At 52.7% G+C, this 14344-nt stretch overlaps 1 protein-coding gene across 6 annotated transcripts in view; it reads left to right on the forward strand.

Moving 5' to 3' along the window:
• Positions 1 to 4572, forward strand: part of GAPVD1 (GTPase activating protein and VPS9 domains 1) — a 32648-nt gene extending 28076 nt beyond the window's left edge. For all 6 annotated transcript variants that reach the window (XM_033077462.2, XM_033077461.2, XM_033077465.2 and 3 more), the window contains 2 exons: positions 76 to 273; positions 966 to 4572. In XM_033077462.2, coding sequence (XP_032933353.1) covers positions 76 to 273; positions 966 to 1106 — 339 coding nt within the window. In that variant the 3' untranslated portion in view covers positions 1107 to 4572. The remainder of the gene's footprint in view (positions 1 to 75; positions 274 to 965) is intronic.
• The last annotated feature ends 9772 nt before the right edge of the window (positions 4573 to 14344 follow it).

Here is a 14344-nt window from a genome sequence, read left to right on the forward strand (position 1 = left end):
CTTTCTGGTCCTTCAGCTGCTCTGTGGTGCCCAGCAGAGGCTTGGCCAGGTGATTTTGGGCTGTTTTTTCCCCAGGTGTATCTCCGGGAGGCGCCGTGGCCGTCGGCGCAGTCCGAGATCCGCACAATCAGCGCTTACAAAACCCCCCGGGACAAGGTGCAGTGCATCCTGAGGATGTGCTCCACCATCATGAACCTGCTCAGCCTGGCCAACGAGGATTCGGTGCCTGGGGCAGATGATTTTGTTCCTGTTCTGGTCTTTGTCCTCATAAAGGTGAGTTCTTTTGCAGAGATCACAAACCCTAGTTAATTCTTGTAATAAACAAGCAAATTTAGGAGGAGAGATCATGCCTGTGGGTCATGGGGAGCTGGCCAGGCTCAAACCCAGATCTGATTCAGCAGGGTTTGATAGGAGTGTCAGGAATGTGGTCAGAGTTACGGGTTTTGAATCCAAGCAAACTTTGCATTTGGAACCAAGGAAATTGGGGTGCAGATGTTGTGTGTGGAATAGAGTTTGAGATTTGTCCACCAGCATCTGTCATCTGTGCCTGCTTCATGCTGTCCTCAGGACCAGGATCCACACCAGGACTGATTTGGGTTGTGTTGCTGATTTTTTTGACATGAGTGAAGAATAGTCTGATGTGTAAGGTGCTGAAACAACAGGCTTTACATGTGTTGAGGTCCTGATGACCACAGATTGTGCCAATGTTCCCCTTCTTTCCCTTGGCCTGCTAGTCATTTTTCCTCGTTGGAAAAATGTTCCTTTCATCAAACCTGATGTCTTCTGAGTGTATGAAGAGGGGCTGGTGAGGATAAACAGTCCCTTCCCTGCAGGCAGGTTACATCCTCTGTAGGATGGGGCTCACTGCACAAAGGGAATTGTGTTTCTGCTCTGTATCATGCGGTGTTTGTTGAGGTAGAGCTTTGCAAACAAGCTGTGGGTGTCTCTCTCTTCTCCCACCCCAGGCAAACCCCCCTTGCCTGCTGTCCACTGTGCAGTACATCAGCAGTTTCTATGCCAACTGTTTGTCTGGAGAGGAGTCCTACTGGTGGATGCAGTTCACAGCAGCCGTGGAGTTCATCAAAACCATCGATGATCGCAAGTAGCTGCCGCAGCACGGGCAGACTGGGAGCAGGAGAGGAGTTTCTAAGAATGTACAACAGCTGCAAAAGCTGAAGAAAAGACTTTGCTTGTAAAATACTGTACAGAACTGAGGCATTTTAAAACACACCTTTACTAATCTAATTAATTTAACAGATTTTCCTCTTCTCTTTGGGTTGCGTTTTTCTCCCCTCTAGATCCTGGCACTGCAAAAGGGACCACAGTTTTCAGGTATTTTGGAATCTCAAAACATTCAGAAAATTCTTCATGCTTTCTCCACCACCCCTCTTCCTGAATTCTTATTCACATGAGTAGTTCACTTCATTTAATTTCTAACAGAAAACTGAAACAAGAGGAATCCAGGGCAGCCACGTAGTAAACTTTCTAGCTGAATACACCTTTTATTAAGAAAACACCAGCCACACTGAAAGTTTGTAGTAACTGACATCAGTTGTCAGTTATATTTCACCTAAATTTAAAATCTGAGAGGACAGTGTAAATATTATATAACTATATTTAATGCATTGCAAGTATCTTTGGACTTACTATCCTTTGAATAAACAAGCAGAAGCCTCTCTGACCTCTAACAGGTTGTGACATACCATGTTATGGTGACAAAAAGCTAAGATTTAAAAAGGGCAAACTGAACTATTTATTAAGATGTAATTAAGATGACTGAAATTTCTAAAACTGGAATTTATAATAGGGCTTATTAGCTAGCTGAACACTTCTTGGCTAGGGCATTAGGGTGTTACTGAGGTTTGGATATATAGAGGAGAGGGACTGTAAGTTACAATAGAGAAGTCTAATATAAAAAGGAGAAATAAAATACCTTACTGTAATATTTTTTCTGAGCTATTGTGTATACTGTACAAACCCCAAACAGAGATCCTTAACAGAACCTTGGGCTGTAATATATATTTTGATTAGTGACATTAAATACATATGCCAGGGGGTTCAGTGAATGTTTTTACTAAATGTTCTTCGTGTTGTCTGCTATGCAGCAGTGCAAGTTTTACTGTTCATAAAAAATATTTTAAAATAATATAACACTGTTCTTTATGAAACATATCATGACATCAGTTCAGGGTGTTTTATAGATTTCTCACCCCGCCTTCCCCTTAAACTGACAGTTACCAATTTAAAGAGGTTTCTATGCACAACACCACATGGGTTTTTCATGAGTGAAGTGGTCTGGGGCATGGCCAGTGGGTGTTGGCTGTACATTAGCACTTGCTGCTCTTTTTCAGCTTCAGTGCAGTGAAAAAGGACAGCAAGCATTGAAGTTTTTCATGTCAGTATTATTTCTTGCTCTTTCCAGAGTGTTCATTGCACTTCTGTCAGAGGGATGTGGTAAGACTTGGTGTCTGTGAGTGGTAAAGAAAACAAAATCTTTCTCACGTTCTTTTCAAAACACGATTGGTTCATTTTGTGTGTGTGTGCATTTTGATGATTAAAACCTGTAAGCAACTAGTACTTGGGAAACTCATGTGTTCAATTGGAATTAGAGCAATCTGAGTGCTTGATTTGGCTGTGCTACTTGTCAAGGCATAATCAGGAAACTCACTTTTTAGCAACTCAATCTAGCAGTTTTGCCAAACTAATTACAGGTGAGAAGATGGGATGGTGACCTTTTCCTTTTCTTTATAGTCTTTCTCCTCTGTCAGAGACTTGATTGTGTGGAGGAGGAGCAATACTCAGTCAAAACAGAATTCTTCTGATCTGCCTTACTTGGTGTCTCAGTCTGTGTAGCATTGCAATATTCTGGTTATTTAGCCTTGATGGGTTTTTGGTGCTGAACATGTAACTCAATATTGCAAGCACAGCCCTGCAGCAAAGCACAAACATGCCCTTGAAGATATGGCCAGATCATATCAAAAAAGCAATATAAATTCATTTCTATTGAAGTGTCCTGTAACAGGTAATTACTACTTGAATATCTGAGATGTTAAGACTGATGTGTGAAAGTTCTGCAGTTTGGGTGTTGGTTGAGGAGAGTGTTTGTAGGATCCCTGAAGAAGGCACAAGGACACAGGATGGGGTGTTCACCCTCTGTGTTGCCTTCCTGTGCTGGCCTGGTCAGCACCATCAGGGCTTTCAGGTTCACTCTCCTTTATGGAAGGGCAAGAACCATTTCCTTCACAGCTTTTATCACTTGGTTTCTCTGCATAGAAAAATACTTAAAAGAACTGGAGTCTTTTTTAAAATGTTACTTATTTTAAAACCAGTAGATGTTTCAGTGAGCCCCAGGTGAGCCGAGAGTTTTTTGTAGCAAGATGGTCCTTTGCTTCTTTTTTCCAGCCTACTCTGAAGGTCCTTTATATAGCCTTGATAGGTGTAGTTAGAGAATTAGGCTTTCCAAAGAATTAAAAACTGCCTGTAATGTCCTTTTACTGTTTTCCCCAGTGTCCCGTAATGTTTTGTTTTAAATTCCGTGTCTAGGAAGTGATGTTGTTAGGTTTGATGTGCAATAGCAAAGGTGAAAAGACACTGCATAAAGGACCAAAAGTACCAGAACTGCTGCCAAAAGGTGCCAGCCACGGGCCTGTTGCTGTAATCTCGGTGCTTTCTGTGAATTAAACTACTTCAGCCACTGGAGGAGGAATGGAACTTTTGGGCAAAGTGGAGCAGGGGAAGGTCCTTGGTAACAGTCACAGTGGTGATTCCAGGCTTGGTCATTGTCTCACGTTCAACAATGGCATGTCTGTGCCTGGGAATGTTCCAGAGGTGCTGGTTTCCTTTTTGGGTAGAGGAGGGAAGGGAAAGGGCTGGGGTTTTTGTCTCTAGGAGATTCCTTTGTGCTCCTAAGCGAGATTTCTCTTTCAACCTTTTAAAAATCCTCTTTAAGGAGAATCAGAATGTGTCTGGCCTATCAAGGATTTGAATTTAAAAGTTTTTGTTTTGAAGACCTTTTGCTACCAAATGCTGAATGTAACTGCCATAAACTTCAGGAAAAAAAAGCCACGAACATGATGCTGTTTCCTGTGGGTGAGTCTGGTGAGCACAGTGTTGGTTTGTACTGCTTGAAAATGTTCTTGTTCTGTTAAGCCAAATTCTCACGGAGTTGGAGAACTCACTGCCATGGGAATGGGGTAGGAGAGGAGTCAGAGCTGCTGGCAGCAGAGCTGAGTGTTGGCACGAGCGAGTCAGGGTGCCTGGAGAGCTGGAGCAGCAGGAAGGCAGTGGGGACAGAGGGGGAAGGATGCTCGAGTCTGGGTACAGCTGGGACGTGGTTGAGCCTGTACTACTTGAGAATTAACCTCTGCTGAGTTAGTAGTGTGTGTTCTGTACCTTTTAATTGTGCTTTACCTCTATTGAAAAGCTTTGTACTGCCTCTCCTCTTTGGTAAAGCCTTTATAAATCTAAATTAACGAGCTTGCACAATCTTGTATACAGGAACCCCATCTTGTCTCTTAACGTGATTATTAATGTATTATTCTGTAAAAACTGATTAAAAGGAGAGCAGTTTAACCGCCTGGCTTTGACGTTTCTGCCTTGTTCCAGTGCCATCAGCAGCTGTGCTGGGGATGGCAGTGCAAGTGTGAGCAGCTTCCCACTAACTCTGCGTGGTTTTGTGTTGGGCATTGCTGCTCTGCTCCATCCTCACACCTCACAGGGCAAAAAAGAACCAAAATCCAGTAGAGGGGAGAGGAAGCTCTGCTGCACTGACTGCTTAACAAAGAGCTCTTCAGTTGTTGTTTTGGATCTGCAGCTTGGCTGTTCTAGTAGCTTGAGAGGAGAGAAATAGCTCTGCCTGCAGCAGGACTGTGCCTGTCCCTCTCCTGGCTGCTGTTTGATGCCTTGTTGAGAATGGTCAAGTCCCAAAGTATTATGTTTGGCATCTTTTTCCTTAGGAAGTGTTCATTTTTCCTGGATTTCCTCAGCTCCATGCACCCAGCCAGCCCCGGTGCCGGGGCGGGCACAGGGTGGTGACGGTGCTTGGTCCCCGCAGTGTTATTGACCTTGATTCTCTCTCATTTGCATCCAGCATTTTTCATCCTCTGGAATATGGTGTTTGGGGACCTTTCCATCATTAAGTGGATTTACAGCAATTTCCTTATGTGTTTTCTCCAAGGGATTCTGTTATGAGAGGCACATTAAATCTCCATTAATACCTCATTATCCGACTGATAAGATTACCATGATAATGAGGCAGAAATTCTAATTGTTTCACTTCTTATTGTGCCTTTCATTAAATCATATACCTGGAAGTTGCTGTCAGAGTGGGAATCTCCAGCCTGCAGAGCTTGGGAGGTGACCTGGTCCTGTGCAGCCTGGTTCTGTCCCATGGTACTGGAGGGATCCTGGGGTGTCCTGTGCCTCCTGCCACAGCCTCTTCTCCATGGCCATGCTACCAGAAGGGCATCCAGTGGTCCCAGGGCCCTTGGCAGCCTGCACTGGGAACATGGATTTGGACAGACTCTGTTCCTTGTGGCCCCATGCCCGTGCCGTGGTTGTGCAGAGCCGCCTGCTCCTGAGGGGTGTGCAGCCTCTGTCGGAGCTGTTACAGCCCATCAGGTCAATGATCCATGAACTAAAAAGTCTCCAAGAAAGAGCAATTATTGTCTATCATGTGTCAGAGGCGCCCGTACTGACCCCGATGGATGGAGCCATTATGGGCATTGAGGCAGCGATCCATGGACGGGTTCATGGAGCAGGGTCTGGACACTCCCCAAGGTGAGGGGGCAGGGATGGGTGTGGTGAGGGGGCAGGGGGGATGCTGCCAGCTGCTGAGTCCTGCCTTGGACAGCCTGGAGCCAGGCTGAGGTGGGGAATGGCTCTGCTGGGCCCCAGGAGCTGTCCCCCAGCCCGGCTCCCAGGAGTGGCAGCGAGCACTGGGACCCAAGGGCACCCCCAAGGCCACGCCACCCCCACTGCTCCATGAGGACACACAGGGGTGACACTGCCATGGCACTGCCCTGGTGCTGATGGCACTGTCCCCTGTCCTGTGACACAGCCAGAGCTGTGGCTGTGGGTCCGGCAGGGAGTGGGGCTCTGTCCAGCCTGGCCAGCACTGCCCAGTTCTGTCCACCCTGACTGACTCTGTCCATCCTGCCCACCCTGCCCAGCACTGCCCACCCTGCCTAGTTCTGTCCACCCTGCCCAGCACTGCCCGGCTCTGTCCACCCTGCCCAACTCTGCCTGGTTCTGTCCACCCTGACTGACTCTGTCCATCCTGCCCACCCTGCCTGGTTCTGTCCACCCTGCCTAGTTCTGTCCACCCTGCCCAGCACTGCCTGACTCTGTCCATCCTGCCCACCCTGCCCAGCTCTGTCCACCCTGTCCATCCTGCCCACCCTGCCCAGTTCTGTCCATCCTGCCCAGCACTGCCCACCCTGCCCAGCTCTGTCCATCCTGCCCACCCTGCCTGGCTCTGTCCACCCTGCCCACCCTGCCTGACTCTGTCCACCCTGCCCACCCTGCCTGGCTCTGTCCATCCTGCCCACCCTGCCCAGCACTGCCAGCCCCGCCGGCTCAACCACGCTGAGCCACAGCGCCAGCAGAGTCGTTGGGCTGGGGTTAATCAACATTCATTCATGTTTCCAAGTGTAAATTGAGCATTTGTTTAATTATGTGTAAGCAGCAATACATTCTGGCCATTATCTAAATCACTATTTTATTTCCTGGATGTGGTTTCATAATGCTGGGTTTGTGCTCCAGCCTCTGCATCATTAACAGAGAAGAGTTAATGAATATAAAAGCGTAAAGGCTAATTACACTTTAATTTACAATCATGGTCTCATTTTGGGACCACATGAAATCTGTTTTGAAAACAATTAAAACAAAAAAAAAGCCCAGCGAAGGCCTGGTGAGCAGAAGGGTTTTGGCACAAAGTGAGCAGTGCCAGTGGTCACCGGGCCAGGGGAGCTGTGGCCACTCAGGGCTCGTGGGGCTGGGGCTGCCCAGGGTGAGCCCTCACTCTCCCCTTGGGGTGCTGACCCAGGCTGGCAGCAGGACCCCCGGGCTCCTGTGCTGCTGTGGGGACAGTGCTGAGGGATGTAAATTGGAGCCCGAGCAGGAGCACAGTTCACTGCATGGAGACAAAGATTTATTGGGCTGCAGATGTTGAACGCAGAATTCAGCGATAGTGCTGACTCCAGCACTCTGCAGTGTTTGCCATTCCTGAGACCCAGTTCTGGCCCTGCAGGTGCCAGTGCCTGCTCCTTGAGGGATGGTGGCTGGAGATGGAGCTGTGGCAGGAGGGAAGGTGAGAGGGGTCAGGTTTGGTCTCTGCTGTGCTGGGCAGAGGAGATTCTGTACCCACAGGGGCTGTGCCAGGACAGCTCCCTGCAGGCTGGGCCCTTGGCTCTGCTGCCATCACCCACAGCAGAGCCCACGGATGTCCCAGAGCTTCTGGGCACTGTCACAGCTGCTGCCACATCCAGGCCTGGGCAGGAACTGTTCCCACTGGCACAGGATTGCCTTTCTGCATCCAGCTGTGGCTACAGGTGGGGTTCTGGGGCCGAGGTGTGGCTGGGAGGGGAGCAGAACCAGAGCCTGTGCTTTGCAATGGGTGAGTACCCGTTTGTATTTCCTTTATTCTGAGTCCCTTAACAACGGGCTGAAAGCTGAGACCAGCAGGGAGCAGTGGCCTCGGCGCCAGGGGCTCGTTGCCTTCTCTGGGCTGGCTGCCTGCAGCCGGCAGAGGAAATAAATCTCCCTGAGAAAACCACTTTGCTCACACAGTTCCAATCCAACAGGGCATCGTGGCATCACTCACTTCTTGTTTTATTTAGCTGATAATCTTTTATTGGGCCAGTTGAGCCCTGTAGGATCACAATGCCTTTCCTGGCTGCTGTGGGGGCTCAGAGCTGGGGGGTCATGGCTCAGCACTGCCCATCCCTGCCAGGGCTCAGCTCAGGTGTGGCCGTGCTGGGACATGTCCCTCAGGCTGGTGCCCTGCCCTGATGTGCCCTGCTGTGCCCCTGTCCCTGTGGGCTCCACGTTCCCCGTGCTGGGAGCCCATCCCTGCTCTGCTGCAGGCACCTGGGAATGCCTCCCCTCCCTGTCCCTCACCAGGGCTAACGTGGGAGCTGTGCCACAGCCCAACCTCGTGTGTCCCTCAGGTTTGTCATCCAGCTTGTCGCTGCATGGTGGGGCCGTGTGACTAATGAACACATCCAGGGGCTGCGGTGCTAATTGAAAGTGCTCACAGCTGGGAATTCATGTGGGGTAGGCACAGTAACAGGGATCTGACTTTCCAAAATCCATGGCTAGTGAGGGCAGCAGAGGAGCAGCAGCTGCAGTGCCCTGCCCACACTGGGAGCAGCCAGGGGCACCACACGGGTAAGTCCTTCATCACCTGCACCCTGGGAAGTGCAGGACCCAACCTGCAGCCGAGGGCACGCCCGGGCTGCTGAGGGCTCCGGGTTCCTGGGGAGGTGTTGGCTCCGATGTTCTGTGTCTCGTGGGGCTCAAGGCTCACCCAGGACCCTGTGCAGTGGCACTGGTGGTCTCAGGGCTCAGCTCCCCTTGTGCAGAGCATCATCAGCTCCCCGCAGCTCCCCTTGACAGCGCTCCCACCTTCCCACTAATCCTTGTCATCCCAAATCCTATCAGCACTGATTTGATATTTACCTCCACATCGCAGATGAACATGTTGAACATCATCATCTGATGATGATTCCCCATTGACAGCCACTTTTTGAGACCTGTCAGTCAGCCAATTCTTAATCCTTCTAATGTGAGCTCTATTGATATTATATACAGCTAATTTTTTAATCAAAACGTCATGTGCTATTAAATCAAATGCCGAACAGAAGCCAAAGCACACCACTGCTCCTCACTTCTATTAGGTAAACTTTTAAATTCAAGGAATGAAACCAAATTTTTTGACAAGCCCCACTTCCCATCCAGGCGTGCTGCTGGCTCTGGTTACAGCCCCACTCGCCACCACCTGCAGCCCTTCCAGCTCCTCTGCCTTCCCCCAGGATGGACAGGACTGGAGGGGGAGCGTGTCCTGCAAGGTGGGCACGGGGCTGGGCGTGCCAGGGGAGGGCAGAGGGGACAGAGGAGCCACGTCCAGGCCCCTTCACAGTTAAAGACTTGGTGAGGAAATGGGAATTTTCCTCCTGTGCTGGATGCAGCCTCTGACCTGAAAATGCCGGCCCAGCCTCCGCGGATGGGAGCGGGAGCAGGCGTGCAAATGCGATATGACAGCACAAGACACTCCAATATGGTTACCAGCTGTCCGGCCGCCACTGGGCCCTCCTGGCTGGGGAGGCATGCCCCAGACACAGATGCATTTCGGGGGGAGGAGGGCGGGCAGGGCAGGGCCAGGCTGGGGCACGTACGTGCGGGCAGGCACACGCTGCCCAGTGCCGGGGCGCTGGGATGGCACCGGCGCTCACCGGTGCCCCAGGGTCACCCTGGAGGGTGCCTGGGTGCAGTTTGGGTGCCTGTGCCACCTTGGCTGAGCAGTGGGGATCCCTGCCCAGAGCCAGGTGAACCAGGCTGCTGGCAGAAAAGCAGAAAGGCCCAGAGAGCCCCTCCAGTGCCCAGAGCTCCTGCACTGATCCAACCAGAGCAAGGCAACTTGCCCAGCTTTGTCCCCCCAGCTCAACCAGCCCCATGTAAATCTAAATTAATAAGGTTGCACAGCTACAGACACAGGATCATGGGCTGTGTCTTGTCTTTGTCGATCAATGCTTTCTATCATCCCATAAAGCTGATTAAAAAGCACAGCAGTTCATCTCACCAGGTTCCGCATCCCAACATTATAAATTTGATATTCCGGTTAATGATTGTCAGCACTGGCGGAGGAAGCTGGTCAGTATTTGTAGTTTATAATTAATATTGGAGCACTGGAGTTTATATATATATATTGGAGCATTGCTGCAGAGGGCACCAAGGAGGAATTTGGGACGGTTAGGAATTTATTATCCCTAAAAGGAGAAAGGCAGTTTGTGTGTCCAGCACTGCCCGTGCCAGAGGGACTCAGAGAGACCAGTGTGCCCTGTCACGGTCACCAGCGCCCAGCTGTGTCCCCAGCGCTGCTGGAGGGACAGCCAGGGGTCAGTACAGCCCAGCCCTTCCCGGCTGTCCGCAGGGAAGCTCACTGCACAGATGTCTCTGCCCAGCCCTGGACACTGGGCTGTTGGTCCCTCAGGCGAGGCGCTGACCTGGTTGCCGATGCCAGCTGCTCGGGGAGCCCATGGAGGGATGGATGGTGCTGTGCCTCGGGGCTGCCAGCCCTGCCAGGCCTGTGGGGCCTGGGCCTTGCCAGGCACAAAACCACACCAGGGCATCCCACAGACCCTGCCTGGGCCAGCACAGGCCCTTTGGGGGCTTTCTCCAGAAATAAGGAACTTGTGCCCAAAGGAATGGCCTGAGCCATCTCTCTGGGATAAAAGCCCACAACTTCACCAGATCCCCAACATCAGACCGACGCATGTCCTGGATCGGTGATGTGCACGGGGGGTTGAGGGGTCACTGACCTCCAGACGGGGGCAGAGAAAGGGACAGAGAAAGTGACAGAGAAAGAGACAGGGCAGGATAGGGACAGGGACAGAGAAAGGGACAGGGCAGGGACAGGACAGGGACAGAGAAAGGGACAGGGACAGGGACAGGCCCTGGTCGTGCAGGCTGGGCCCAGCCCGAGGCTGCGAGCGGCGGCCTCAAGGTGGCACCGTAAGAGTGGGAACAGAGCGGCAGAACAAAGGCACGGCTCGGAGCTGGGAGAGCCCAGCACAGCACAGAGACCCCAGCAGAGCTGAGAGATCTCAGTACAGCACAGAGACCCCAGCTCAGCTCAGAGCCGACAACCCCCAGTACAGTCCAGAGACCCCAGCCCAGCACAGAGACCTCAACTCAGAGCCCCCACAGAGCTGAGATCCCCCAATACAGCACAGAGACCCCAGCAGAGCTCAGAGACCCCAGCTCAGCACAGAGCTGAGATCCCCCAATACAGCACAGAGACCCCAGCCCAGCACAGAGACCCCAGCACAGTCCAGAGCCCCCAGCAGAGCTGAGCCCCCAGTACAGCACAGAGACCCCAGCTCAGCTCAGAGCCCCCAGGACAGCTCAGAGCTGAGAGCCCCCTGTACAGCACAGAGACCCCAGCAGAGCTGAGAGCCCCAGCACAGAGCTGAGAGACCCCAGTACAGTCCAGAGACCCCAGTACAGCACAGAGCTCCCAGCTCAGCTGAAAGCCCCCAGCCCAGCCCAGAGCCTCAAGTCCCCGGACAGAGCAGGAGGGTCCCGGTGCCCCAGCACTGGTGAGGAGAAGGGAGCAGGGGGTCATGGAGGGGCAGGAGGGGCAGCAGCAGCCTCAGGAGCACCCAGCGTGGGGCTCCCATGGCCCCAGACCCCGTGAGTCCCTGGGGAGGGGACAGGGCTGATGCTGTGTGTCAAACACCCCGCGTCTCCAGGGTTTTGGGGTGATTGCCGTGTTTCTGTGGGTTTCTCCAGGCACGGGAGGGTGGGTTCCCGCTGCAGAGGATGGCATGGATCCTGGTGCCAGGTATGGTGCTGGGATTCCAGCTCCTTCTCCTCGTTCAGGGACGGGGATGCTGATCCTGAAGCGCACCCCAAAGCCCCGGGTGGGTGTGTGGTGTCCCCCTGGCTCCCCCAAAGCCCCGGCTGGGTGTGTGGGGTCCCCCTGGCTCCTCCGGCCCCCTGCCTCCCTCCGGGCCCTGAGCCTGCTGCCCTCCTGCTAATTGGAGTGTGCTGAGGAGGAACCCGCTCAGCTCTGCCTGCCTTGACATTTAGACCCAAACTTGCCGTAAAACCAAATGGATACGCACACTCACATCCACGAGGCTTTTAGTTCAGCAACAAGTGAATCCATCAAAGCCCAGCACCTAATTTAATAGCAATAATGAAAGGTGTGCGTCACTATTAATTTAAGCACTCCAACATTAGCCTTGCACTTAGAAACCAGCAAGGCAAAGCTATTTACAAATGAATGTACCAGGGCAATAAATTGAAAGGACTGGTCTGACCTGCGGTGGCGGCTTTCTTCATTTATACATAGATATATTTCTATAGATGCATTTATTCCCATCTCTTCAGAGAACTCTCCCTAATTAAGTTGAAGTGGCAGTGGAAGTGTGGCAGTAAGTGTGGAAAGAAGCTGCTGAAAACGTATTTAATTCATTATAAATAATCTTTGATACCGCGAGGTTGCATAAAGGTTTCGGTATCAGAGCAGGACAGCAAGGAAGGCCAAGGAGATCATCTGCAGGGAGTGGGAGCGTCTGCACCCCGTGTTTTGATGTTCTGGTGCCAGGGAAGGGGGAGCAGGGCTGGCAGGAGCAGGGTGAGCCCCCCGGACACGGCTCGGGCTCCAGGGCCGCGCTGCCCCCGCCAGGGTAATGCCTGTGAGGAGGGAGGTGCATGTCACCCACATTAAAGGAGTTTAATGTGCTCAGACTCACATTATTGTACCCTTGCAGAATACATTATCTGTGCGCTGCCTTTACAGGCTGTCACCTCGCAGAGTTCCTGGAAACCATTATCAGGCTCTAATGATATTATCAGAATTGGAGCACTGGTGGCACGGTGGAGGCCGAGGATCCATCCCCGCTGCTCCCTGGCAGGGCTGTGGCTCCGTGGATGCTGCCCCTGCCCCATCCATCCGTGGGGGATCCCAGCCCAGGGGGGCAGTGCCCAGCTCACCCCGCTCCCTGCCCTTCCCATGGCATCCCTGGCTGCTCTGCCCTCTCCCTGCCCGCTGCCACACAGAAAAACAGAGTCGTCTTTCTCGCAGTGTAATCTTCTGCCTGCGACAAGGAGCCACGCAAACTGATAAATTGCAGATTAAACGAGTGCCACACTCCACTCCAGCCCTGGCTGTTAATTCCCCTGTTGTGCAATTCCCGGCTCTCAGGGCCTGTCAATTCCAGCTAATCGCAGGAGGCACTAAAACACTCTGCCCTGACAGCCCCGGATCGAGGCACCCCTGACTCCCGGCTCAGGTGGATTGCACGCATCACTTATGCACAAATCAGCAATATGCCAGCAGGGAGGAATTATGTCCGATGACAGCCCAGACATGAGGTACATATTGCAGAGCCGGCGAGCCCCAGCCGCCGTGACAGATTGCGGCGCTGGTGCGGGAGCGGATCCGGCAGCACCGGCCCCGGGCGCACCCGGAGCCACCGGCACCGCGCCTGTCCTGTCCCAGAGCCTGTCCCTGTGCCTGTGCCTGTCCTGTCCCTGTGCCTGTCCCTGTGCCTGTGCCTGTCTCCATCCCTGTCCCCATCTCTGTCCCCGTTCTTGTCCCCATCTCTGTCCCCATCCCTGTCCCTGTTCTTGTCCCCATCTCTGTCCCCATCCCTGTCCCTGTTCTTGTCCCCATCTCTGTCCCCATCCTTGTCCCTGTCCCTGTCCCCATCCCTGTTCCTGCTCTTGTCCCCATCCCTGTTCCTGTTCTTGTGCCCATCCTTGTCCCCATCCCTGTTCCTGCTCTTGTCCCCATCCTTGTCCCCATCTCTGTCTCCATCCCTGTTCCTGTTCTTGTCCCCATCCTTGTCCCCATCCCTGTCCCCATCCCTGTTCCTGCTCTTGTCCCCATCCTTGTCCCCATCCCTGTCCCTGTCCCCGTCCCTGTTCCTGTTCTTTCCCCCATCCCTGTCCCTGTTCTTGTCCCCATCCCTGTCCCCATCCCTATTACTGTTCTTGTCCCCATCCCCATCCCTGCTCTTGTCCCCATCCCTGTCCCCATCCCTGTTCCTGTTCTTTTCCTCATCCCTGTCCCTGTTCTTGTCCCCATCCCTGTCCCTGTTCTTGTCCCCATCCCTGTCCCTGTCCCCATCCCTGTTCCTGCTCCTGTCCCCATCCCTGTCCCCATCCCTGTCCCTGCTCTTGTCCCCATCCCTGTCCCTGCTCTTGTCCCCATCCCTGTCAGCTCCACAGCCCAGGTTGCCCAAAGGGGAGAAGAAGACAGAACGGGGCTGGGAATGGCACCGTGGGCACAGGGAGTGTCCTACCCAGGGTGAGGGGTGCCAAAACATCCTGCTGTGCCCAGCTGGGGTGGGGACCAGCCCTGCTCAGCCCCGCTCAGCCCAGCCCGGCTCTGCTGGAACATTTAACTTGTCGTAGTCTGTGATCCTGAAAAGCTGAAATTAATGACAGCCTTGCAGTTGCTCATTAATAATTGCTTCATTACTGTACGCAGTTGCAGCCTCCTGACAATAATGGGGTTTGCTGGTGTATTTCTAATTATCTGGCATTTCAGCTCCCTAATAGAGTCCCGGCGCTCCCTGACGAGACCTTGCTCTCCAGCAGGATTGCAGCCCGG

Source organism: Catharus ustulatus, chromosome 21, assembly GCF_009819885.2.
Source record: "Catharus ustulatus isolate bCatUst1 chromosome 21, bCatUst1.pri.v2, whole genome shotgun sequence".
Lineage (NCBI taxonomy): Eukaryota > Metazoa > Chordata > Aves > Passeriformes > Turdidae > Catharus > Catharus ustulatus.